Below are 25937 nucleotides of genomic sequence, written 5' to 3'. Positions count from 1 at the left end.
ACATTAGTGGCTTCAGCTCGTCGTCGAATGAAAATTTCCAAAGTTTGTATGAGTTGAATAAAGTTGAACTGCTAATGAAGGTTTAAATTTGGGATTCGTTTTTGAAAATGAGGCCTTCCAAAAGGAAGGCACCATCCTCCATTTCTCAAAAAAATAAAATAAAATAAAATAAAAATTGAAAAATTTAATGAAATCTGAAAATATGTAGACTTCAATGGTGGAAGGGGTTTGGAGTAGTAAATTTCAAGTGGTCTCCTTACAAAGTAGTAAGTACATCAAAATTTGTACAAAAAAAAAACTTCAAATCAAAAAATGAGAGAAAAAAGAATGAAAAATGAAAAATACATTATCAAGAAAAATTTCAGACTCTGAATTCCATTTTTTGAATTTTTGAAAGTTCAAATTTAGCAAATCTTGGTAGAAAACCGAAATTTACTTCACATCTTTATTTTAACCTTTATCTGTTTGATTGATGGCGGTTTTTAGAGGATATTAAAATGCCATGAAAATATATCCAGCATTGATTCAATTTTGAAAAAAGGCCCCTGATTTACATTTTTAGGAGAAGAATTTTTGAAAACTGGACCATCTAAAAATCTGCCAATGGTTTCAGAACGACTCAAAATTATCACTAATTGATTTTGAGGGTTGAAAATGGAACATGAATTTAAATTTCAAATTACTTGTACTTCTCAACTTGATTTGATCACAATTTTATTTCATCGTGGGAAATGAAACAAATCGAAATTTTTGAAAATTTGCTAAAAATATATAGGAATAAAATTTAGATGTTTTCTTTATTGTAAAATATAATTTTCGATTGGCCCTGTCACTCAACTTAAATATCCCCAGAATACTCAAATCCCCATCGTAAGACATCACCGCTAAAATTAAAAATCATCAATTCACATAATATTCTACGAAAACTCTAATCTCAGAGCAATAAAATGATGCAAGAATCAAGTGTTTCACACCTAATTACGTCATTAAAACAGTAACAAATCCTCACATAATCATAATTATCAACTCATCATGTAATTCATTTCCAAACACTCATCTTGATCATCAACTAACACTCGAATCACTCAAAACACACCACTCACTCGAGACTGCTAATTGCACGACGCAGTTTTCGCGCTTCTCAGCACCCAAATACAAACACCCTTCTGATAATATTTCTCGCTTATGATTTCAGTTTTGTTGAACGAGCTAAGTTTAGGTCTCGGAAGCGGTTGGATAGCGCCAACGTTGAAATTACTCAGAACATCGGCGGTGGGAAACTTGGTCTTGACGATGGAAGAATGCTCGTGGATAGCCTCCTTGGACCATTTTGGCAAAATATTCGGCGCCATTTTGGCCGCCATATTCCTCGACATCACCGGCCGCAAGAACTTACTGATGTACTGCGCTTTGTTGTTTTTCCTTCAATGGGTGTTGATTCTGTTTGGAAATTCGGCTATGGTATTGTACATAGCTCGAATAGCGTTTGGAGTAGCATTCGGTATAAACGACGGCACGAATTCCGTTTATTTGGGGGAGAATAGTTCGCCACTTATAAGGGGTATTTTCGGAGCGGTGGCTATTTCTTTGAATTTCCTCGGATTAATGGCTGAGATCGCTTTGGGCACATACGCATCGTATCGGACAACAGCAGCTGTCAATACAGCTATAACTTTCTTATGCGTTTTATCGGTATTTTGGATGAAGGAACCGGTACAGTATTTGATAATGAGAGGAAAGTACCAAAAAGCTGAGAAGAATTTCCTGTGGTTGCGAGGCGTCACGGACGTGAGCCAGGTGAAGAGTGAATTCGAGAAGATAACGCAAAATGTGCATAGTGAAAACACGAAGAAATCGTCTATCAGAACGGTACTCACTTCTAGGGCTAATTACAAAAGCGTTACTATAATGTTCGTCATCTACGCACTGGCCGCATCTACCGGATACTATCCTATTATTTCGTTCGCCTCGTTATTCTTCACCGAAACCAATATGCTGACAGCAGACGAGCTCACAATTCTAATCGGAGTCTTTCAATTCGTCATCATATCGTCTACTTCGATCATCGTGGACCGATTCCCCAGACGTACGATCATCATGGTCTCATTCTCCTGCATCGCCTTAGTCCATGCTGGCACAGCTTTGATCTACTACGTCCACCATAATATCGTTCCGGTGCCATACTTTCCTTGGCTGATCTTCATCGGCGTCTCGTTATTCGTCGGTCTGCACGCGTTCGTGTATCCGGCCATTTTCTTAATACGTAGCGAACTTTTCCCTCTCAGTATTAAGGCCATAGGTGGATGCATCTCGGTTGTCGGATACGCTGCACTGAGCTTCCTCACCACCAAGATGTTCTTGTATATTTACCAATTCTACGGATTTTATTTGAATTTCCTCATATTTTCCGCCATTAGTTTGTTACTAGTCTTATATGTGTACTGGGTATTGCCCGAGACGCGAAACAAATCCTTGGTAGAAATACAAGAAGATCTAGAGCGGAAGAAGTGACCAAACTGATCAGCTGATTGTCGTCGTTATCTTTATCGTCATCACCTATTCCTCAAAGCAACAATGATCCAGCACCACTCAGCGTCCCTGTGATTTTCTTACTCAATTCGTCGAATAAACATAAAATCCGATCAGCTTATTGAGAATATTAATCGAATAAGCGAAAATTATCTCAACAACCAATACTTCGCAATGTATTGAATATATTTATGTTTAATCGATGCTCACGCGAATCTCGAAAATAAATGTGTGATTTTTTTTTTCTTGTTTATTTATGTGTATTCTCATTGAAATTTATCATGTAGGTACTTCAAGAGTATTGACTATTGAGCTTTCAACAATGTGGCATTGCTACGCTATCATATCAATTACTTAATAATTCAAGAGATGATTAAACTGAGGATTATAATTTTTTTCATGATAAAAAAAAAAGTGATGAGGATTGAGGAACATTCTAGAAGTTCAAGACAGTTGAAATTAAGTCAACATTCGTTCTGAAATTTTTGTAAATTCTCACCAAATCGCTTCCTTGCTCGTGAAATGGAAATTTTACAGAGGTATAGAGAGCAGAGAGAAGAGGGACGAAATTCTGACATCATTTTACGTTCTCAACAAATATTTTTTTCAATTTTTTAAAAAATCTAAAACACTTTTTGATTTTAAATAAATTTACCAATTTTGAAAAAAGATTTATTTTTCAATTTTTAAAAAATGCAATAGGTAAGCCTACCTACATTCATAGAAATTGAACAACATTTTTTCAATGTTCGCAAAATTGAACTGAAATTTCCAATTTAAAAAAAAAAAAAAATTCAACAATAATATTTTATGCAATGTACCTATCAAGTGGGGTGTATCTTATTTTGCTAAGTTAAAATTTAGTACGTCCCACCCTTGAAGTTGTTACCTCAAGTGAGAGAATAATCCCTTATCGTTTATTTTTCCCATCAGAAAAAAAAGTGGTATCGTTGAACAAAAAATGTTTAGTTTTTAAAAAACTAAAAATTTCTTATTTTCAAAAAAAAAACAAAAAAAAATTGAGCAAATAAGGTCTTAAAATATGTATGTACTTACAACAATAAAACATCACAAGACGAATGGTTTGAAAAATTGGTTAGGCAAAATTTCAATCACTTTATAATACATATTTTATTCCTGGTAATGTTAATCTCTTTATCAAAAGTACTTGTTAGAAGTGGAAAATGTGTTGAATTTCAGATAAGATACCTGCCAAAAATATGTACTATAACTACGCACATAAGTACACCTACCTAGACATTACCAAAACTTTCCAAGCAGATTGATGTTACTAATTACATAAACACGTTTAAAATAAGACACATGTGCATGTAAGCAGAAAAAAAAGAAAGAAAATGCTCAAGTTTAATGAAGCTTTTCATCAAACATTGGCGGTATTGACAGGTAATTTATATTTTTAAAATGGATTTATAATATGTAGTTTGTGGTGTTCATATAAGTTGAACCATTTAATTGGCTCAAAATGCAAAACATAAGATATAATTTTGAGGCATAAAAAAATTGCACTACGAACCAAAAAATTCAAAGCGAGAAGCAATGGCCTTTGAATCAATCATAAAGATATTAATTCTATTTTAATTTTATAAAAATTATTTTTTTGAAAAATTGCAAACAAAAAATAAAGAATTTTTAAACACCCATTTTTCAAAAAATCCTATAACTACCCAATAAAAAACAAGAAAAGAACTCAAAGGTCAATCTTGAAACTAAACTTTCATGCCATATAACTATAACTTTATGATAATCATTTCAGTGGTCTTCAGCGAATTTTGTCTTGGAATGGGCATAGGATGGCTCGCACCAACCTTAATCCTGCTGCAAAAATACAACACCCACGTAATCCTGACCTTAGAAGAATGTTCTTGGATAGCATCTCTCGAACACTTCGGTAAAATTTTCGGAGCAATAACATCAGGCTTGCTGATCGACGTAATTGGACGCAAATCGATACTAACATTCACCGCATTCGTATTTTTCATTCAATGGCCAATTATAATATTCGCGAAATCAGCTTTAATCTTGTACGCGATCAGAATAGTATTCGGATTTTGTTGGGGCTTTTTCGACGGTACGAATACAGTCTACTTGGGTGAAAATTGCACCCCACAGATGAGAGGTATGCTCGGTACTATTGCCATTTCGGCGCACTACTTGGCAGTAATGATAGAATTAGCAATCGCTACGTATTTCTCGTTTACGACCACAGCCATGATAAACGCCTCGATTTCATTTTTGGCACTCATATCGGCCTTCTGGCTGAAAGAACCGGCGCAATTCCTGCTCATGAAAGGAAACCATACCAAAGCTTTGGAAACACTTATGTGGTTAAGAGGTGTCTCTGATCCTCTCGAAGTAAAAACAGAGTTCGACGAAATTAGTCAAGACGTGGCCAAAGAAAGATCCAAGAAATCATCTCTCAAGCAGACTCTCACAGCTCCTGCAAACTACAAAAGCGTATGTTTACTCGTCATCATCTACGCTTTGGTTGCATCCTCCGGATACTTCCCTGTAATGTCCTTCTCCGCCATGTTTTTCTCAGAAACAAACGTCTTCACTTCCAAACAGCTGACTATTCTATTGGGAATGTCTCAATTTTTGGTCGTATGTGGCACATCGTTTGTAATCGATCGATTCAACAGAAGATCCATTATAATGATCTCATTTTCCATTATTTCTCTAGCTCATGGTTGTTCCGCTCTTCTGTACTATATCAACGACAATATCTGTCCAGTACCCTATTTTTCGTGGCTGATTTTCATCAGTACGAATATTTTCGTCGGTGTATTTGCTTTCGTGTACCCTGCCATTTTCTTAATTCGGAGTGAACTCTTCCCATTAAGTATCAAGGCTGTAGGAGGATGCTTAGCGATCATCAGTTTTGGAGTTTTTAGTCTGCTGACTACGAAAATGTTCATTTCTATACTCACAGCGTTTGGTATTTACGTCAATTTCGCCATTTTTTCCATTATCAGCGCCACTCTAGTTATTTTTGTGTATTTCTTCTTACCTGAGACTAGGAATAAATCTTTAATCGAGATACAAAAAGTTTGGGCTAAAGAGGATTAATACTCGTATGCGCCTATACTTTAGTTTTGTCAAAATCTAAAGCATTCATGATTGGATTTTTTTCAAGGAGTTTTTCCAGAATTTCAAACTTCTCAACCGATTCTTTTGCATCATGTTCAAGTATCCGCGTAAGAAAAATTTTGAAATAAAAAATAAGATATCTACTCTGCTGGTGCATTGTTAGTGAATGATTGAAAAGTCGATTAGGGTGTATTTAATGCCTTTACATACGTATGTAGTCTATTAATGAATTTAATAACATTAATAAGTAAATATTGTATAGATTTCGAAGCTATATCAAATAAACTTACTAAACAACGCTGATATCTCTTTCAATTATTTTATTATGTACATTGATCCCTTAGGGGGAGGGAGTACAATTATTCGTGATGCAATAATCCGCCCTAAATACGCAGTTTGAAAAAATTTTCAGCCCAAATCTCGATCACTTCATGATATTTGATTCTTTGTGGGTTTGATCTCTTTATCAGAAGTACCTACTTGAGAACACAAGTCAAATACGAGAAAAATGTTAGATAAGATATTTGCCAAAAATAATACCTCCCAAAGTAAAATTTTTCAAGCAGAGCATAAAATGTAACTTATTATCACATGAACAGGTGAATTAGATAGTTATGTGAAGTGAGCAGCGAAAAAATAGTGAAAAAGATGAAAATGTTCAAGTTGAATGGCACTTTTCATCAAACATTGGCAGTATTGGCAGGTAATTTACATTACTCAAATTTAAATTTAATTAAACCTTGGTATACTTACAATTTTATCAACTATTTAAAAATTTCGAACACCCTAACACTTTGGCACATCGAAAAAATATTCTATTTCAACTCCCAAAAACTATCAATACTTACTCAAAAGTACTTTTCAAAAAAAATTTATTAATTTTATGTATTACAAAAAAAAAAGTAGAAGAAAAAATTCAAAAAATCGAATAATCATACCTGATAATTTCAGTAGTAAAATAATACCAAAATTATCGCAATTTCAGTGGTCTTCAGCGAACTTTGTCTTGGAATTGGCATAGGATGGCTGGCACCCACCTTAATCCTATTGCAAAAGTACAACACCCACGTGATCTTGACATTAGAAGAATGTTCTTGGATAGCGTCTATCGAACACTTCGGTAAAATCTTCGGAGCATTAACGTCAGCTCTATTGGTCGACGTAGTCGGACGTAAATTTTTATTAACATTCACCGCATTCGTATTCTTCATTCAGTGGCCCATTGTAATATTCGCGAAATCAGCATTGGCATTATGCGCAATCAGAATAATATTCGGATTTTCATGGGGCCTGTTCGAGGGCGCGAATACAGTCTACTTGGGTGAAACTTGCACTCCGAAGATGAGAAGTATACTCGGTACAATTGCTATTACAGCGGATTACTTCGCAGTAATGATAGAACTAATAATCGCAACCTATTTCTCGTTCACGACCACAGCCGTGATAAATTCAGCAATAACGTTTTTGGCATTTTTATCTGCGTTCTGGTTAAAAGAACCGGCTCAATTTTTGCTCATGAAGGGAAACCACGACAAAGCATTGGAAAACCTTATGTGGTTACGAGGAGTAACCGATCCTAATGACGTGAAAACCGAATTCGAAGAAATTAGTCAGGACGTGGCGAAAGAAAGATCCAAAAAATCATCTCTAAAGGAAACTCTCACAGCTCCTGCAAATTACAAAAGTGTATGTTTACTCGTCATCATCTATGGTTTAGTGGCATCCGCCGGATACTTTCCTGTAATGTCCTATTCTGCCATGTTTTTCTCCGAAACAAACGTCTTCACATCGAAAGAACTGACTATTCTGCTGGGAATGTCTCAATTTTTGGTCGTTTGCGTTACATCGTTCGTTATCGATCGATTCAACAGAAGATCCATTATAATGATCTCATTTTCGATCATATCCCTAGCCCATGCTGGCTCAGCTCTTTTATACTACGTCAACGATAAAATCTACCCAGTTCCGTACTTCTCTTGGCTAATTTTTATCACTATGAATATTTTTGTCGGCGTGTTCGCCTTCATGTATCCGGCCATTTTCTTAATCCGGAGCGAACTTTTCCCTTTGAGTATCAAGGCGGTGGGAGGGTGCTCGGCGATTATCAGTTTTGGTGTTTTCAGTCTGCTGACTACGAAAATGTTCATTTCGATTCTCACAGCTTTTGGTATTTACGTGAATTTCGTGATTTTCTCCGTGATCAGCGCTGCGCTGGTCATTTTCGTGTACTTTTTCTTACCTGAGACTAGGAATAAGTCTCTGATCGAAATACAAAAGGTTTGGGCGAAAGAGGATTAAAGATCATTCAATAAGACCAAATGCATGGATATGGTTTTGGGAAAAGAAGTGATTTCATTACTCGATCGAAAAAAGTTTTTAAAAAAAAGTGTAAAAGAGACAACATTCAAGACAATATTTGATGTTCTTGAGTAGCTAGACTAACCTTTTACAATCAGGCTAAGGTATCATCATTTTTATTTCATCTTCTTGGGGGGAGGGGGGAGACAAAAACAAAAAAAAACAGCACAGAAAATTTGAGGTAAGAATAAAAATTGAAAAAACAATTTGATTGAATAGAATCAGTGTATTTTGCTGAAAACTATTAGTTTTTTCTAAGGAAGAACTTTTGTAACATTATCAAGTAAATATTGTAGAAGCAATTAATAAACATACATATTAAGCAAGGCTGACATTTCTTTCGATTATTATATCGTATTATTCTCTCAGCATTACTTTTAAATCCACCTACCGGCACTCACCGGCAGTTTGTAAATTGTTTTGGTCCAAATCTCTATCACTTCATAGTAAATTTCATTCCTTGTAGTTTTGATCTCTTTATCAGAAGTACATTTGGAAGCAAAAGTAGATAACGCGAAAAATTTTAGATAAGATATTTGCCAGAAATAACATGTACTGTGATAGAATATTTCAGACAGAGCATAATAATGTTACATGAGCACTGAGCAAGTAGAATATTTATCTATGTGTAAGTAGGCAGCGAAAAAATTATTTTAAAATACGAAAATGCTCAAGTTGAAAGGAACTTTCCATCAAACATTGGCAGTATTAGCAGGTAATATTTACATTATACTAAAATCTTTATTGGTAGTTTATGGTGCAGCAGTCTAAACGTAGATAGGAATTTATCTAATTTTGGTATACAATTTTTAATAGGTACTTAATTCAAAATTTTGAACGCTTACCACTTCAAACATCAAAAAAAATGAGTGATTATTTTTTTGATGTCCAGAAAATTAAATTTTCTACATTCTGGGCATCCTTTATTAGATATAGACACTATTTGTAAGATCTAGGAATGACATTAGAGTGGTATTATTCATACTGAAAAAATCTATGGAAAAAATTGTGAAATAAGTATGTGAAAAATGACAATAAAAGTACAGTCCTAGCCTATAATTTAAAATCGAAGACTTCAACTCTATTCAAACTCTAAACTCACCAATACCTCTCATTTTTAAAGACTCCCCAAAAAAAACTAAAAAATCATGTGGTGTTTAACTAAAAAGGTACGAGAAGAAGCTCTAAAAATCGAATATTTATACCTGATAATTTCCGAAGTAAAATAGTAACAAAACTGCCACCTTTTCAGTGGTCTTCAGCGAACTTTGTCTAGGAATTAGCGCAGGATGGCTCGCCCCCACCTTAATATTATTGCAAAAATACAACACCAACGTGATCTTAACATTGGAAGAATGTTCTTGGATAGCGTCTCTCGAACACGTCGGAAAAATCGTCGGAGCACTAACGTCAGCTCTACTGGTCGACGTAATCGGACGCAAATTTTTATTAACATTCACCGCATTCGTATTCTTCATTCAGTGGCCCATTGTAATATTCGCAAAATCAGCATTGGTATTTTGTGCAATTAGAATAACATTCGGATTTTCTTGTGGTCTATTCGAGGGTGTAAATACAGTCTACTTGGGTGAAACATGTACCCCAAGTATGAGAAGCATACTTGGTACAATTGCTATTACAGCGAACGTATTCGCTCTAACGGTAGAACTAATAATTGCTACGTATTTCTCGTTCATGACCACAGCCTTGATAAATTCAGCTATAACGTTTTTGACATTTTTATCAGCGTTCTGGTTAAAAGAACCGGCACAATTTTTGCTCATGAAAGGAAACCGCGACAAAGCTTTAGAAAACCTAATGTGGACAAGAGGAGTTACCGATCCTAATGAAGTGAAAACCGAATTTGAAGAGATTAGTGAAGACGTGGCGAAAGAAAGATCCAAAAAATCATCGTTCAAGGAAACTCTCACAGCTCCTGCAAACTACAAAAGTCTATGTTTACTCGTCATCATCTATTCTTTGGTTGCATCAGCCGGATACTTTCCTGTAATGTCTTACTCCTCCATGTTTTTCTCCGAAACAAACGTCTTCACATCTCAACAATTGACTATTCTACTGGGAATGTCTCAGTTTTTGTTCGTTTGTGTGTCATCGTTCGTTATCGATCGATTCAACAGAAGATCCATCATCATGACTTCGTTTTCGATCATTTCCCTAGCCCATGCCGGCTCAGCTCTTTTGTACTACGTCAACGATAAAATCTACCCAGTGCCATATTTCTCTTGGTTGATTTTCATTTGTATGAGTATTTTCGTCGCCGCATTCGTTTTCACGTATCCTGCCATTTTCCTAATCCGGAGCGAACTTTTTCCTTTGAGTATCAAGGCGGTAGGAGGATGCTCGGCGATTATCAGTTTTGGTGTTTTCTGTCTGCTGACTACGAAAATGTTCATCTCGATTCTCACAGCTTTTGGTATTTACGTTAATTTTGTAATTTTTTCCATTATCAGCGTGGTATTGGTTATTTTCGTGTATTTCTGCTTACCTGAGACTAGAAATAAATCTTTAATCGAGATTCAAAAAGTTTGGTCAAAATAGAATTACAGAAGTTGGCTTTTGTGAAATGATTGCAAAATTCTGCAACTTTGTTTTGGCTAATGACAATCAGCTGAATCACTACAAAAGAAGGCGAGTTTCATCAAACAAAGAAATCTGACAATTTACGATTACTTACTTCTGCATTGGAAAAATCTGGTGAAATTCCATTTTGTTCGAATGCAAATATACAAAAAACTGTGTACGTAAGCATGGGTAGACAGATTTATTTCAAGTCTTTGAAGAGCAAGTTTTTTTTTGTTGCATATTACGAACGTTCATAAGCCATTTTTGATTTTTGACAATTTAATGTACCTATATAATAATAATTACGTAGGTAAATAAATCGCAATATCATTGGAGTTTTCATTATTTTGTTACATCTATCTCTTTTAGAATTGTTTCTCAACATTCGTTCTAATTTTTCGTACACTTATCACGCGATTTTTCATCAAAAATATTCGGTGCATGACAAAAAAAAAGACACATTTCAATGAGGTGAAGATTTTAGGAATTCCTGAATACAATGATACGAGTATATAGGTACCTACCACTAGCCTCCTTTTGAAGCAATTTTTTCAAAAATAATTTTCATTCTTCATGCTTTTTTTCCTGCTCTCTAACGGGAAAAGAGTGTCTAGTGTCTACATACTTCGAAAAAAATCTATCGAAAATTTTTTTGAAGGGACAGAATGAAAAAAAACTAATTTTTGAGGGGAAAAATCTCAATTTTTAAATAAACCTTGAGTCGTCTATAATTTTCCTGGAGTTCACTGTTACTCAACATTTTTTTTCATCGAGCTATGGAATTCATCAAGATGACCATCTTCATTAGATTTGGTACTCAAAATGGAACAAAAAATTGCACGGTACAAGCTAATTTTAAAATCAGCATGTTTTAAAAAAAATTGGTAGGTGCGTCTTGAAAGGTAGATTAGATAATCTAAAAGGTCATCGTGATCCATTGGAAAAATTAATAATAAAAAAATTAAAAGATTAGGAAAGGTGAGTATAGGTGATCCAACCAATTTTTGACAAATACTTAAATTAAACGACTATCGGGCACCTCGGTCCTTGACAAATTAAACAAAAAGATCTTTATTCTTCAATCACCTGAGTAAGTGATACGCGAGATATACGAGTACTATGTACTTTTGATAAGAATATTATATACCACCATACATAAATTTTCACTCATAAACGATGCAATCATAGAACGAAGACATTGCTAAATTCCAACGTGTTCCTAAAGTTCAACATTATGGATAAATATCGCGAAAATTTCCATCATTCTCTGGCTATGCTCACAGGTATTTTTGATATTTATTCATTTTTTACCCTATTTCAAACCTTAAAATATCTTATAATCATTTTTGAATTTTTTTTTTCAAGTCTTTTTCAACGAATTCTGCAGCGGAATGGGAACAGGATGGATATCACCTACACTGAACGCCCTCAAAAGCGCAGATTCCACATCATCTATGACAATTGCAGAATTCTCTTGGATCGCATCGATTGATCAGTTCGGTCGAATAGTAGGATGCATTTTAGCAGCCATATTCTTGGACATGGTTGGTAGAAAGCCAATATTGATAAGTAGCGCGCTGACGTTTTGTTTGACGTGGATCATACTCATGTTTACTAAATCGGTTTATATGATATGTGTTGTCCGCGTATTGTTTGGCGTCGCCCTAGGGCTCGAAAGTGGCACAAATTCGGTTTACATTGGTGAAAATCTATCACCAAGGGTGCGAGGTTTTTTCGGTACCATCAGTTTGGCACTATACGACATCGGTATGTTCATGGAAGTGGTCATAGCGACATATTTCTCTTTTCGTACAACAGCTATAATTAATTTCTTCATCCAATTCATATTCTTTTCGGCATCGTACTGGGTACGAGAAACTGCGCCATTTCTACTCATGAAAGGTGACGAGAAAAAGGCACTGGAGAACTTCATGTGGCTCAAAGGTGTCACCGAACCTGATCACGTGAAAAATGAGTTCGAGCAAATTAAGCTCCACGTACAAGCGGAAAAAGCTAAGAAAGCTTCGATTAGAAAAATCATCACTTCGAGAGCTAATTATAGAAGTGTCGTGATTCTGGTGATGATTTACATCCTTGGAGGTATGACTGGGTACGTAACCATTATGGCATACGGATCGATCATTTTCCCATCTTCTGAAATCATGTCATCGAACGCGTTCACCATATTATTCGCTGCCATTCAAATCGTGACGACGATTTCATCGTCTTTCTTCGTCGATAACCTGAATCGCCGGTCGTTCATCGTAGTATCGTTTTCATTGGCTGGTTTGATCAATTCTTGTACAGCATTTTTATACTACATGCAACACGACCTTTTCGAATCCACTGTCGCAGCGTGGTTGATTTTCTTGTCCGTTACCCTCTACTCGATCGTTTACCAATTCGTTTACCCTGCTTTGTTCTTGATTCGAAGCGAACTCTTTCCTCTAAGCGTCAGAGCTGTAGGCACCAGCTTTTGTCGAATTGGCATATCGATAACTAGCTTCGCCATGATCAAGATGTTCCTACATATTTACTCGAATTACGGTATTCATTACAATTTTCTCATATTTTCACTCTCGAGCTGGATGCTGGTAGCATTCGTCTATTTCACTTTACCCGAAACGAGAAACAGAACTTTGATCGAAATTCAAGAGGCACTCGAGAAGCAGAAATAATCCTATATTTATCGAATCGAAATCAAGAACGGGACACCTAAGCTCCGTGATAAGCAAAATAAATAAAATGATGAAGTAATTTTAAAAAAAAGATCAGATAATTGTAAGGATATAATTATATTGCCATTGTTTTATCACTTGAGTTGGATGTAAACAACTTAGATATAAGTATTTTATAAAATATGTCGTAGTTGGTACTGAAAATTGGAAGTTCCTATTAAAAAATTTGTCATATGCGTGATCATTTTTTCCAAAACAGTACTTCCTCTCTAAAATATTGTTTCTTGGACTACCTAGCAGTAAGATATTCGTAAGTTTTTGAGCAGGTAATATTTTGCTCTCCGCCTCGACTTCAATTCCTCCCAAATCACACTAAAAAAATTATTATCTTTTTTTGAGAATTTTAAATTTTTCGAATATTTACAAGAAAAATATCTCAACAGGCACAAAACTTTTTGAATCTGAAAAAATATATAGAATAGGAACAGGACCACAAATTACATCACCAGCGAAAATTTCAGGAGCTAAAATTCATTTCCTGGCGAATTTTTAAAAGTTGAAATTTGTCCCATTTCTTATGAAAAAAACTCACAGTAAAATCAAATTGGCATAAAATTTTCAACTTTCAAGTTGAAAAAAAAAATCACTGGAGAAAATTTTGAATTTGAACAGGCACAAAATTATTTTGAAAATATGAGCCAAAATCGATTGAAAGGTTCATAAAGATGAGTAAGATGACAAATCAGAGTTTATATAGGTTCTGAATTTCATTTTCACCCCCTTTACAGCGTTTCATCGAAAACTAGAGAATTTGAAAATCTGCTGGAGGCTCCAGAATAGTTTGAAACCACCATCAATCGATTGGGGAGGTCAAAATCGGGTACAAACCAAATTTAAGCTTTTCGTGTCACTCTGATCAAATCTTTATTTTTTTCACCAGAAATAATTACCCTCAAATTTTTAAAAACCTGTCAAAAATCGAAAAATCGATTTTCTTGATTCCACTTTGTCCAATTCAAAAAAATTTGAACAGTCAAATTTCAAGTAAAATTGGAGAGAGGTAAAAGATTGAATCAGAAGGGAAACATTTTTGCCACGTTACTCTCAGCCTGGCCTTAATTTTCGACCAGCTCAGTTCAACTATGAAACTAAAAACTGATCTACTTAGGTAATGATCAATCGACATTCGAATAAAAATACCACGTGAATCACATCCAGACAAATTTTAAATAATTTCAAATAGCACGAAGCTGAAGCACGAGTGGAAAAAATTCCTTACAAAAAAATTACCAAATTGACCGTTACATAACCTCCAGAGTAAACACCACACATCTCATAGATATATTCTTCATTAGTTGCATAATTAATTACTCACAATAAACAATTGATACGAGTACGCTGCTGGCAAATTAATCACAATCTATGATAAACTTGAACAAATAAACGATACATTGCCAGTCAGTAGAGTGCAAAATTTGTCCAAGTTTCGTGAAATTCGCGAATCGAGTCCGGAACAAACCATCGTCAAAATAGTCAAAATGAAAACCAGAGAAACATTTCATCAAACTCTAGCTGTAATGACAGGTAAGCGATCCGAATCAATTTTTCTCGAAAAAAAATTCATCGTGTGATTGATTTTGCTCGAAAAAAAAAATTCCAGTCGGTTTGAACGAGCTCGGTTTAGCAGTTGGAAACGGTTGGTTGGCTCCGGTGCTTAAAACCTTACAGGATGCCAAAGGTGATTTTTCCTTGACCACTGAACAATGCTCATGGATCGCATCGCTCGAACATATTGGTAAAATATTCGGAGCTACGATAGCTGCCATTTTACTAGATATAGTAGGACGTAAATCTCTGCTGTCGATATGTGCGATGACATTTTTCTTAATGTGGCTGGCGATACTCTTCACGAAATCGGTGTTCATAATTTACGTGGTACGTATCGTGTTCGGCGTAGCTTGCGGTATCAATGACGGAACGAATTCAGTATATTTGGGTGAAAATAGCTCTCCTTTCATTCGAGGGATATTCGGTACAGTCAGCATATCCATATACTTCCTAGGCTTATTGATCGAGCTAATCATAGCCACATATTTATCGTACAAGACAACAGCTTTGGTCAACTTTTTCATCGAATTCGCCTCCTTTATGTCGGTCTTCTGGATGGTCGAACCGGTACAATACCTGCTAATGAAAGGCAAATACGACCAAGCCGAGAAAAACTTCATCTGGTTAAAAGGTGCCAGAGATCCGAACGAGGTAAGTCACGAGTTCGAGAAAATCAAACAAAACGCCTACGCCGAGATTTCCAAGAAATCCTCCTACGTCAAGATCCTCACATCTCCGGCGAATTACAAAAGTCTGCTAATGATGTTAACTATTTACTCATTGGCTGGAATGACAGGTTACCATCCAGTTCAGTCATTCGCTTCGATGATTTTCTCATCGACTGATATCCTCACACCGAATGAGTTCACTATTTTGCTCGGCGTGGTTCAATTTCTAGTCGTTGCTTCGACTTCATTTGTTATCGGTAAATTCAACAGGAGATCTATAATATTAATATCTTTTTCGGTAATTTCGATCGCTCACGCTTTCACAGCCTTGCTATTCGTTGTACATAATACGATGGTGCGAATACCCTCGTATCCTTGGCTGATTTTTCTCAGCATTACAGTTTATTTTAGTATTTTTGCGTTCGCGTATCCGGCTTTGTTTCTTATTCGAAGCGAATTGTTTCCATTGAGCATTAAAGGTATCGGAGGTAGCGTGGCTATCGTCGGGTATTCGGCTATGAGTTTCTTGATGACTAAGATATTTTTATTCGTCAGTCAGAATTATGGTATTCATTTCAATTTTATGATATTTTCGCTAATTAGCGCAATTCTGGTTTTATTTGTTTATCGCATGTTGCCAGAAACCAGGAATAAGTCTTTAATAGAGATCCAGGAGCTTTTAGAAAAAGAAAATTAATTTAGAGTTACTTCATTTTTAATTCGTAGGTTTATTGTATTCAAATTAATAATAAATTTTATATCAACATCTACCTACCTAATTCATTTATTTTGTTCGATTTTTGTTCAAGTAGCTTGATTTTGAAACCATGCGAGTCAAATAGACATGCTTTTTTGTTCTGGAAAGTTTTGTTTTTATAACATTTCGAGCATTAAGAAAGCTCGACTCCAATAAATGGCCTCTTTTATCACAGAATCATAAATCGACCTCTTGAATATGTTGAGACAACTACTATGTATTTTCGAAGTTCTAATAATTTTCTTGCCTAAAATAGCAAATCTGACCATTTTGACTGCAAAATTAATTTTGAAAGTTCTGCTGAAAAATGAATTTCGAGCCTCGAAACAATATTATAATTTTTTCAAATTAGATGATTTTCAACGGTTTTTTAAAATTTTGAGGCACTTGACCCGCCTCCTCCCATTCCTCATTTTCTCTCCTTTCTTAAATGGGCCCATATATAAGATAAACACTGTTTCCTAAAAAATAATCTAAACACTGATAACAATTAAAAATTTGAAAATTTCATTGATCTTTTAAAGTATTTTGAGATTATTCAAAATTTTATAAAATATCTTGATTCAATTTTCCAACCATTTTTTCAAACCCAGAAAAAGAAAAAAAGTACACCTTTTGGTAAATACGAGTGAGTGAACTAAAAATAAAACCAACTTCTGTAATACTCGCGAGAACTCCCTCCCTCGTCCTTGCCCCTAGAATAAACCATACCTATCCTTATCCCAGCAACAATAAATAACAGAAAAATAATACTCCACGTTTACTGCAGCTGATTCGACAAATAACTCGACGAGTTGCCTATACATTCTCGGAAGGAAAAAGCAATCCATCTGAAACCTCATTTTATAAAACAGTAGCACTATCAAGAGTATTACGCTCGTTTCGAAAATTAGTTTATGATTTAGTTGCGACAGCGATACAACATTTCAATTTTTCTTTTTCATCCATAACCATAATATTCCATAAACAGTAATAAACAGCACACACGTAGGTACAAAAAAATCTTTTTTTTTTCAAGCGTCGATTTCTCAAATTCAATAAATATTTACGCAGGTAAGTTTGGCACGCAATGCCCACTAATCGAACTACGTACGAGATTTTTTAGCAACCATTCGAGCGCATGCTAGTGAATGACAAAACAAACATTAGTTCTGGCACCTGATAATTTTTTTTTACAAACGAGGCGTGATTAAGATAAGGATAACGTTCAATTACTTTAGTATAATAATTATAAAAGAACGGTTTATCATGCGAGCGAACAAATTGGCGAATATCAAGACGTAACAATATAAACGAATGAAGACATTGTTCGTCGAAAGTTTTCGCGAAGTTCGACAATGGTGCAGCTCAAAGAAACTTTCCACCAGTCTTTGGCCATCATGACAGGTAAACTTAGATAGTTTAAATAATTTTATTAAACTCGCCCTTTCCTCGTCTCCTCCTAAAAAGTACTTTTTTCTTAATACGTTTCGCAATTTTAGCATATTTACCCAATCATACTACACAACTATGTACGTATATCTGCGTAGAATCCGCAACTTGGCGACGTTTTATCGTTATCGAAAGTTTTCGTATCTCGGTTCGGATTCGAGTAGGAAAATTTCATTCATCTCGTGCAAGTTTTTTAAAAGAAGACTTGAGAAAAGAAAAAAAATTAAATTTTTCATCGTATAATCAAAACTTGCCCTGGAAATATTCTTTTCATATGTACTATTGTTGAGTTTGCTTTTTCGTTTCAGTTGGCTTTAACGAGTTTTGTGCTGGAATGGGAATGGGATGGACAGCTCCTACGTTACTCGCTTTGCAGAAATCCGATTCCGCTTTATTTCTATCAGTGGCTGAGCTTTCGTGGATAGCATCAGTCGATAACTTCGGTCGAGTGTTGGGCGGTCTTTTGTCAGCCATATTATTGGATAAAATCGGCCGCAGACCGATCCTTACGATGAGCGGATTGATATTTTTCACCGTATGGTCTATAATCATTTTCACCAAATCGGTTTACACGATATGCGCGATGAGAATTCTTTACGGCGTCGCTGTTGGCTTCCAAACTGGCAGCGGATCTGTCTACATGGGGGAAAATCTATCTCCTTCGATGAGAGGAGTTTTTGGAACACTCGCCATAGCTTTGTACAACTTCGGTATTTTCCTAGAGTACATCATCGCAACGTATTTCTCTTTTCGAACAACTGCGATCACGAATTTCTCCATCCAAGGGTTACTCTTTTTGGCATCGTTTTGGTTACGAGAACCAGTCCAATTTCTACTGATGAAAGGTAAACAAAAACAAGCACTGGAGAACTTCATGTGGCTCAAAGGTGTCACAGATGCGAACGATGTGAAAAACGATTTCGAAAAAATCACCCTCAACGTACAAACTGAACAGGCAAAGAAAGCTTCGTTTTCCAAAGTTCTTACTTCGCCAGCCAACTACAAAAGCGCTATTATTATAATGAGTATTTACATACTGAGCAGCTTGACCGGGTATTGGACCATAATGTCCTACGCTTCAGCTATATTTCCTGCATCGGGGATCATGTCAGCAAACGAATTCACCATTTTGTTCGCCGCTACTCAATTGATCGTTACGTTAGTGGCGTCATTCTTGGTTGATAACTTTAATCGTCGATCACTCATTCTGATATCATTCTCCATCGTAGCCTTCATACATTCTTGCACAGCTCTTCTCTATTACTTGCAAAACAACTATTTTGAAATACCCTATTTCCCTTGGGTGATATTTTTCTCGATCACACTCTACTCAGCAGTTCACGTATTCGCTTATCCAGCCATATACCTAATTCGAAGCGAATTATTCCCCTTAAGTATCAGAGCCCTGGCTACTTGCTTATGTATGATTGGTTTAGCCGTCACTAATTTCATTATGACTAAATTATTCTTCAATATTTATAAAAATTACGGTATTCATTATAATTTTATGATATTCTCAGCGTCCAGCTGGACACTGGTAATCTTCGTGTATTTCGCTTTACCCGAAACTAGAAATAAATCACTGCTGGAAATACAAGAAATACTCGAAAAGCAAAAATAATCTTAAACTATCTACTCGAACTTTTCATAAACAATTGTACCGAAGCTTCGTTCATTAAAAATGCTAATAACGGCGCAATAATTCCAAAAACAAGCCTTTTTTTTCAACGCAAAAAGAAGAAATAACTAACGAAAAAATTACAAAACCCAACACCAGCCACGCTTTATTTCTACGTTGATTTTACCTTGGCTTGTATATGTGCTGATTCTTTGGCGTGTTTTTCATTTGAAGTATTATTTTCTTTATCGTCTCCATTTTCTAATCCGCTTGATCTCAAATTTTCCAACTGAAAACACAAACGAACGTTTAGCTGTTTAGTAAATCGAAACGCGAGCGGTGCTTCGCGTACGATAGATACGTTGGTTGGATTTCAAACGCGATATTTATACGTACCTCTTCTTTCGTCTTGGTTAGCTCGGATTCTAGATTCGTATTCTTTTCTAATGCTTCTCTCAGTCTTTCTCTAACCTAAGAAAAAAAGAGAAAAAGTAATCACAGGGTTAGTTTCGTGATACGTGTGTTATTATTTTTTTATTTTATTATTTAGTACATTATTTTTTTGTTATATTTTAATAAAAAGTTTTTTTTGTATAAATATAGCATATTTTTATGTGTTTTTGATTTTATTTCGATGGATTTTTATAATTATGCTCAAATGCACAAATCAACGCACAAAATTTGATCTTCACTCAGATCAAATTATTGAAGATACGAGAAAAATCCAAAAAGGGACACAGGAAAGACCCTCCCCCTTCCCTCCAATTCAAAACTAAAAATACGAATCGGCCACATTAGCATACCCGAAGCAATTTTGAACCTCAGCTGTACCTACTACGCGGACAATACGGAATTTAAATCGTCTCAAGAGGCAATTCCGGAAGTTGCACAGTAAAAATAAAACTCCACCTTCATTGACCCAAATAACACGTTAGCTTTCTTCTACCATTCGCGCATATACTTGAGAAAACAACGTCATTAAAAATTCAAAAGATGCGAAAATAAATGACACTATCGAGCCGTGTAAAATGCATTAAAAGAATCTCCCTTCTTCGCGGTCGCATGGTCCATCCCTCTATATCTTTCATCGACATATCATCTTGTCGTCGCCGGCCGCCTAACAAAATCAATAATCGAAAACTTGCCATAGTCATAGACGCCTCTGCCGCTGTCGGTATCATTTTAAAAACCAGGTGCACGTTCAATTATTACCACGCTACTGTGTTCTGCTGAGGACTCGGGAGCTCGCTCAATTTCGTTTTAAACTAATTACTCGAGAAATATCCCACTCGACTAGAGTATATTTCCAGCACTTATCTTCACTACATACAAAGTCTCTCTACATGTACATCAAATACGTGTACGTAGGTAGACAGGAAGGTAGGTAGAAGTACACGAGTACGAGTACATATATAACGTAGTCTTCGTCATCATCGTCGCAACTTCGCAATTAAATTACTTCTTTTTGTACTCGCAGAAAAGGATGGCAAACTGTGAATGTGTACACGAAGGAGGGGAGTAGGTTTTTTTCAGTCACATTCCAAAGATATCGTACAGGGTGCTTCGTAAGCGATAACACGTCTTTAACCCGATGAGCAGGTGACTTATGCAGTTCTCAAGATCAAGTACGAAAGGGTCTTGATAAGATCGGATCTTTTTGAAAAACGTGTTTCAGTAAGAATCGCAAAATCACCCGAGTAAAACGAAAGAAAAAATTTTTCTTCATTAAAAAATGTGGTATATTCAGATACAGGGTGTTCCAGAATAACCTTTCACATTTTGGTAACCACTGATCTGTGTTCAAGTGGAGCTAGGGGAATGGTAAAGGCGGTTCTAGGTAGCCAAAGCATGCCGAATTATGTTTCAATAGTTATTTTTTGCCCTGGAGAAGTAGATGGCTGTACAGTGTGCTTTTACTGTGAAGGCCTTTTTTAAAAATAAAGGTTCCTGTAACTCTTTACTCCTTACTCATCAGTAACGAAGCTCATTTTTATCTAAATGGTGAAGTGAATAATTGGAATGTGCGCTTCTAGTGTACAAAGAATCAGTTGATAATACTTGAGAAACATCTAAACCTCCGCCAAGTTGACTGTTTGGTTGGGCGTGGCTAAATTCGGTATAGTGGGACCATGTGTGTTTAACGAAACAGTAACGGTGAGGGGTAAGGCAAAATGTTAAACGAGTTTCTTGTTCCAAACTAAAAGACAGACGCGATGTAATAGAGTTACTTACTTCCTTCCAACATGTTGGAACTACCAGGGATGTACACATATGTTTAGCGCGTGAGCACTTCGGTCATCAAATAATTTTGTTATGGTCGACGTGTTGAACCAGAAATTTAATGGCCACCTTGATCCCCTGACTTTTCAGCCTGCGATTTTTTTTTATGGAGTTATTCCAAGTCAAAAGTGTATCGAGATAAATCTAGGACTCTGAAACAGCTTCTAGGTTCATGAGTCGCAACTGATTGGAAGAGAAGTGTTCAATAATTTGAAAAAATGTTTGGTTGAATGTGTCAAAAATGAAGGAAAATATCTCGATGGAAAAATTTTTAAAACTTCATTTTTAATGAAAACTCAAATATACGGTCTAAAAACGGCATATTTCTACTTCATTTTGGTTGTAAAAGAATTTTTGTAAACATTTTTCTCTCAGAGTAATAAAAAAAACAAATGTGAAAGGTTATTCTGGAACACCCTGTAGAATTAGTAAACTGAATTTCTGGAGTGAACAAGCTTTCATTTTCAATAGCTCAATTTTTCACCCCTCTCCCAGTATTATGTTTGAAAAAAATTCAAGCTCTTCACATTCGGGTTTGGAATTGGACGAGGAAACACAGAAATCGAGCTCAGATCATAAAACCACGAAATGAAAATTTAACTAGCTCTACCCCACCCAATTAACCTCAATAATATTCTTCATTTGGGCTCATGAACCGAAAAAAATGTTGCTGATGATGGTCTTGGTAGAAATATAAAATGGAAAAAATACCACCAGAGAATACTTTTTCAAGCACTTTTTTAGACAGCCTCGCTGCAAAGACAGCTAGGGTGGCTTAAAATATTTCAAAAACTAAGTTTTATACAAAAAACTAATCAGTACCTAATCATTCTCCGCAGGAGGGAAATGTCATGCTCTGCTATTTTGTTTCTTTTTATTTTTTTATTTTTTTTGAAGAATCTTGAGTTTTCGTAAAAATTTGGTTTATTATGACGAAAGAACCGAAAAAATTCACAATGACAAATTAAAGTCGAATGTTCCAATTTTTGTACAAAATACCTCAAAAAAACGAGGAGCATTTTGCATTGTAGAAAATTTCAAGCTTCGTAATTTTGATGCTCTCAGCTTTTTTCGCAGGATCATTAATGTTTCCCAAAAATTGGCTTTTTACTTTAAAAATTCGAGAAAAAAAATTATGTAGGGTGAACTTTTAAACTTTTCCTAAAAATACAGAAAAAGTAACGAATTTTGGAACAAAATGAATTACTATCTACAAAATTTTGCTTATCTTCATTTTTTCCCTGCAAAATCTATCAAATTTTTCCCCAAAAATTGAAATAGACTTTTCGACAATTTTAGTAAAGCAACAGATTTTTTTGGGAAATTTTAGCGAAAAACAGGACCTTTATTTAGCACTTTTTGAGAAAACAGAATTTTCACATGAATTGATAATTTTGGCAAAAATTAATCCCTTTTGGCAATTTTGGCAACAAATGAGACTTTTTCGGAAATTTTGGTGATAAACAGGACTGTTTTTGACATAAACGGAAACAAGTGTTTTTCTAGTATTTTTAGGCTGAAAACGGGATTTTTTGACCATTTTTGCAAAAAACTGGAACTTTTTCTCAAATTTAGCAGAAAAAGAGGCCTTTATCAGACAATTTCGGAAAAAACAGGTCTGTTTTGAGAATGATCAGGACTTCTTAGACAATTTTTACCAGAACTGAGAATTTCTTAGCCATTTTAGCTGAAAAAATAATTTTTGCCTTTGTGTCAGAAAATTGGACTTTTTTTTTTGGAAAGAAGAGACTTGCACTTGCGTCAAAACAAAGTACTTATATTTAGCAATTTAAAAAAAAATGGGTGTAAAGTTTCTTTTTTAAGGAGAGTTTTAAATCATGGATATGTTTTTGGTCAAATTGACTTGTCCTTTAGCTGGATCTTGAACAAGCCCGGGCTCCTGTCAGATTTGGCTGTACGAACACGAATCTTCTAACCAAAATTTTATCTTTGACACGTGTGTCTGGACTGTCAAGGTGATTGACCTATCTGTCCAACCTTCCAAGATTGTCTGTCTGCCTGTCTGGTCTCTTAAGGTCGTTGACCCATCATGGCCATCAATATGGAATTCCCAGGTCTTCTGTCTGCCTCTTTGGCCTCTCAAGGTCATTATCGATCTATCTGTCAGGCGTCTCAAGTGTGTCATCTTAAGGTCATTGACCTTCCTGCCCAGCTTCTAAAGGTTGTATGTTGTCTGTCTGTCTACTCTCTTAAGGTCACTGACCCGTCTGTCTAACCTCTCAAGGTCGTCTGTCTAATAAATTTTGTGGCAAGTTTGTGTCAAAATTTTACCGAAATTTTTTTTAAGTTTTCAAAAGTCAGATATTATTAAAACCTTAGTAGGATTTTACCCAAGTATTCAAAAGTCAACGTGTTAAGCAGAGTGATGCGGATCGGGTCTTGAATTGGGAATTTTTGAATTTAACAAAAATGACGCTTTTTCAAATTTTGATAAAAAAACCGTGCCTTTTTGATACTTTTGGTGATTTTTTTACGATATTTTAGAAAAAATTACTTACATTGCTACCACCGATTTTTTTTAATTTCAAAAGCAGGTAGGTAATTCATTCACAAAAGAAATAGTTTTTGTAATCTCGAAAAATAGAACCAAGTTTTTGCCTAAATTATAGAAAATTCATATATCTTCAAATATTTTGAAAACTAGTAACTAGTAAGTAATGTTTCCAGACACGTATCCAAAAAAATTTATTTTCATGCCGTATCAATCGATAATGCATACTTAGTTACTTTCGACAATTTCCTTATGAGGATGAGTATCTAGGACCTACTTATTACAGGGTCAAGAATGAGGTCTCCATCCATTTATGGAACACCCTGTATACACGACGAGTATATATACAACATACGTAAGTATATATGAATTCCACTTTATGCATAATTCTTCGCACGAATATAGTTCGTGATTTTTATCATATATTTTTCGTATACCTATAGTACAATATAGTAAGAGAAGGCGGCGGCGGCGGTTCTATCTACATGGCGTGGTCATCGTTAAAAATTCAACTCGCATATTTCGGCTGAGGCAGGGTACACAGTACAGAGGGATGCGCGACTTTGGCGGTTCGCCGGCCACCACCGACAAGCTGAGCCCGGTCGTGATTCTATTAACGCCTCTGGCACGCGTATATAGATAACACACGGCCGCCGCCGCGCCGCGCCTGAGCCTTCGCCCAATCTTACATATTATGCATAAGCAAAGCATACGATTAAAAAAAAAAAAATACGAGCTTACTTTTTCGTCCAACGCTTTATGATGCTCGAATAAGCTTTTTAGAGCTTTCAAGACCTCAACTTCGCTGCTAACGCCCGATTGTTGAGGTTGCTGTTGATTGGTTTGTTGTTGATGTCGCTTAACCACCGTTAATCTTAAGGAACGTTCGTGTCTAGCTACCAAACTTTCTAAATGCTCGAGTAAAAGCTGCATAAAACAAACAAGAATAAAATATACGCTTATTAGTCGATTTAACATATACGTACAGTCGTACAATGTTCATTCGTTCGTCGTTCGTTACCAAGAAAAAGCTCCATAGAGTAAATACATAGGTAAGTAAATGAAAAACCGAGAAAGGGGAAAAAAACACACATATACGAAACGACTTTCAACGATACTAGAGGGGTTTAAGGTAATTAAAACTATACCAAATCGAGTTAAACTTTACTCTTTGCCGTAATTTGTTCCTTTGTTTTTCCACTTTATACATCGAGTCTCCAGCTTGTTTCTATTGCAGCCGTTGAAAATTAACCTCAAGAATTTTAAACTAACTAATACAACTTTCTATATACGTACATACGTTTTTCTACATTCTACACGTCTGAAAGAAGACGCACTCAAAGGCTTAGCGAGAAAAAAAAACTACCTACCTAAAAACCTAACCCCTGTTTCTTAATTCTATTTATGTTCTCGCGTACTCCATTACACCAAGATATACCTGCCATTGTTTCGATTAATCAAACAATTTGTATTCATACGATCGTTTCAAATTCGAGTCAACTTTTCATCCCCCTTTACTTCGATAAGAATTCGAGTGAAATTTTTTCACACCTCCATTTAAATTAAATACGAGTAATTCCGCCGTCTATCCCATAACAATTGACTTTTTAATCGAAAAAACACTACAACTAAGGTACCAGCTAACGCATTGACGAGTCATTTTTATAGTATACGCGCCAAATCGAATATTGAAATTTTCCAATCCGCGTAAACAAGGCTAATGGAACCGATTTAATATTTAATTTCACAAAACAATCACGTAAACGACGCTGCTGTCAATTCTTTTATATATACGTAAATTCAAATT

The 25937-nt window shown here is 35.5% G+C and overlaps 7 protein-coding genes across 15 annotated transcripts in view; 6 read left to right on the top strand and 1 right to left on the bottom strand.

Annotated features, from left to right (window-relative positions):
- LOC135846650 (facilitated trehalose transporter Tret1-like) overlaps positions 1-2782 on the top strand; it is a 50197-nt gene extending 47415 nt beyond the window's left edge. For both annotated transcript variants that reach the window (XM_065365872.1, XM_065365870.1), the window contains exon 2: positions 1196-2782. In XM_065365872.1, the coding sequence (XP_065221944.1) occupies positions 1196-2511 (1316 nt within the window). In that variant the 3' untranslated portion in view covers positions 2512-2782. The remainder of the gene's footprint in view (positions 1-1195) is intronic.
- Positions 1-25937, bottom strand: part of LOC135846646 (liprin-alpha-1-like) — a 132818-nt gene that overhangs the window by 63145 nt on the left and 43736 nt on the right. For all 7 annotated transcript variants that reach the window (XM_065365861.1, XM_065365862.1, XM_065365858.1 and 4 more), the window contains 3 exons: positions 24872-25057; positions 19735-19809; positions 19526-19627 (listed from right to left, as the gene is read on the bottom strand). In XM_065365861.1, the coding sequence (XP_065221933.1) occupies positions 19526-19627; positions 19735-19809; positions 24872-25057 (363 nt within the window). The remainder of the gene's footprint in view (positions 1-19525; positions 19628-19734; positions 19810-24871; positions 25058-25937) is intronic.
- On the top strand, positions 3309-5940 carry LOC135846663 (facilitated trehalose transporter Tret1-like). The gene is made up of 2 exons (XM_065365890.1): positions 3309-3933; positions 4304-5940. The coding sequence occupies exons 1-2, from the start codon at positions 3885-3887 to the stop codon at positions 5614-5616; spliced, it is 1362 nt and encodes a 453-aa protein (XP_065221962.1). The 5' UTR covers positions 3309-3884; the 3' UTR covers positions 5617-5940.
- On the top strand, positions 6190-9061 carry LOC135846656 (facilitated trehalose transporter Tret1-like). The gene is made up of 2 exons (XM_065365881.1): positions 6190-6340; positions 6623-9061. Exons 1-2 carry the CDS (start codon positions 6286-6288, stop codon positions 7933-7935), a joined length of 1368 nt encoding a protein of 455 aa, XP_065221953.1. The 5' UTR covers positions 6190-6285; the 3' UTR covers positions 7936-9061.
- Positions 8578-13490, top strand: LOC135846665 (facilitated trehalose transporter Tret1-like). Of its 2 annotated transcripts, XM_065365892.1 has the most exons (3): positions 8578-8710; positions 11767-11861; positions 11944-13490. In XM_065365892.1, the coding sequence occupies exons 2-3, from the start codon at positions 11813-11815 to the stop codon at positions 13254-13256; spliced, it is 1362 nt and encodes a 453-aa protein (XP_065221964.1). In that variant the 5' UTR covers positions 8578-8710; positions 11767-11812; the 3' UTR covers positions 13257-13490. The 2 variants fall into 2 exon arrangements, with proteins under 2 accessions (XP_065221964.1, XP_065221965.1); XM_065365893.1 differs by lacking the exons at positions 11767-11861; positions 11944-13490 and adding an exon at positions 9248-10690 and having other exon boundaries at positions 8585-8710.
- On the top strand, positions 14309-16302 carry LOC135846666 (facilitated trehalose transporter Tret1-like). The gene is made up of 2 exons (XM_065365894.1): positions 14309-14840; positions 14917-16302. The coding sequence occupies exons 1-2, from the start codon at positions 14795-14797 to the stop codon at positions 16227-16229; spliced, it is 1359 nt and encodes a 452-aa protein (XP_065221966.1). The 5' UTR covers positions 14309-14794; the 3' UTR covers positions 16230-16302.
- LOC135846664 (solute carrier family 2, facilitated glucose transporter member 6-like) lies at positions 17300-19956 on the top strand. Its single transcript, XM_065365891.1, has 2 exons — positions 17300-17675; positions 18029-19956. Exons 1-2 carry the CDS (start codon positions 17627-17629, stop codon positions 19339-19341), a joined length of 1362 nt encoding a protein of 453 aa, XP_065221963.1. The 5' UTR covers positions 17300-17626; the 3' UTR covers positions 19342-19956.

The sequence above is a fragment of the Planococcus citri genome, chromosome 5 (genome assembly GCF_950023065.1).
Source record: "Planococcus citri chromosome 5, ihPlaCitr1.1, whole genome shotgun sequence".
In the NCBI taxonomy this organism is placed as follows: Eukaryota; Metazoa; Arthropoda; class Insecta; order Hemiptera; family Pseudococcidae; genus Planococcus; species Planococcus citri.
This window is presented reverse-complemented; position numbering and strand designations above follow the sequence as displayed.

Coding starts and splice junctions, on each gene's coding strand:
- LOC135846663 (XM_065365890.1), top strand. CDS start 3,885: ATGCTCAAGTTTAATGAAGCTTTTCATCAAACATTGGCGGTATTGACA. Junction 3,934..4,303: donor AACATTGGCGGTATTGACAG/GTAATTTATATT, acceptor TAATCATTTCAG/TGGTCTTCAGCGAATTTTGT.
- LOC135846656 (XM_065365881.1), top strand. CDS start 6,286: ATGAAAATGTTCAAGTTGAATGGCACTTTTCATCAAACATTGGCAGTA. Junction 6,341..6,622: donor AACATTGGCAGTATTGGCAG/GTAATTTACATT, acceptor TCGCAATTTCAG/TGGTCTTCAGCGAACTTTGT.
- LOC135846665 (XM_065365892.1), top strand. CDS start 11,813: ATGGATAAATATCGCGAAAATTTCCATCATTCTCTGGCTATGCTCACA. Junction 11,862..11,943: donor TTCTCTGGCTATGCTCACAG/GTATTTTTGATA, acceptor TTTTTTTTCAAG/TCTTTTTCAACGAATTCTGC.
- LOC135846666 (XM_065365894.1), top strand. CDS start 14,795: ATGAAAACCAGAGAAACATTTCATCAAACTCTAGCTGTAATGACAG. Junction 14,841..14,916: donor AACTCTAGCTGTAATGACAG/GTAAGCGATCCG, acceptor AAAAAATTCCAG/TCGGTTTGAACGAGCTCGGT.
- LOC135846664 (XM_065365891.1), top strand. CDS start 17,627: ATGGTGCAGCTCAAAGAAACTTTCCACCAGTCTTTGGCCATCATGACA. Junction 17,676..18,028: donor GTCTTTGGCCATCATGACAG/GTAAACTTAGAT, acceptor TTTTCGTTTCAG/TTGGCTTTAACGAGTTTTGT.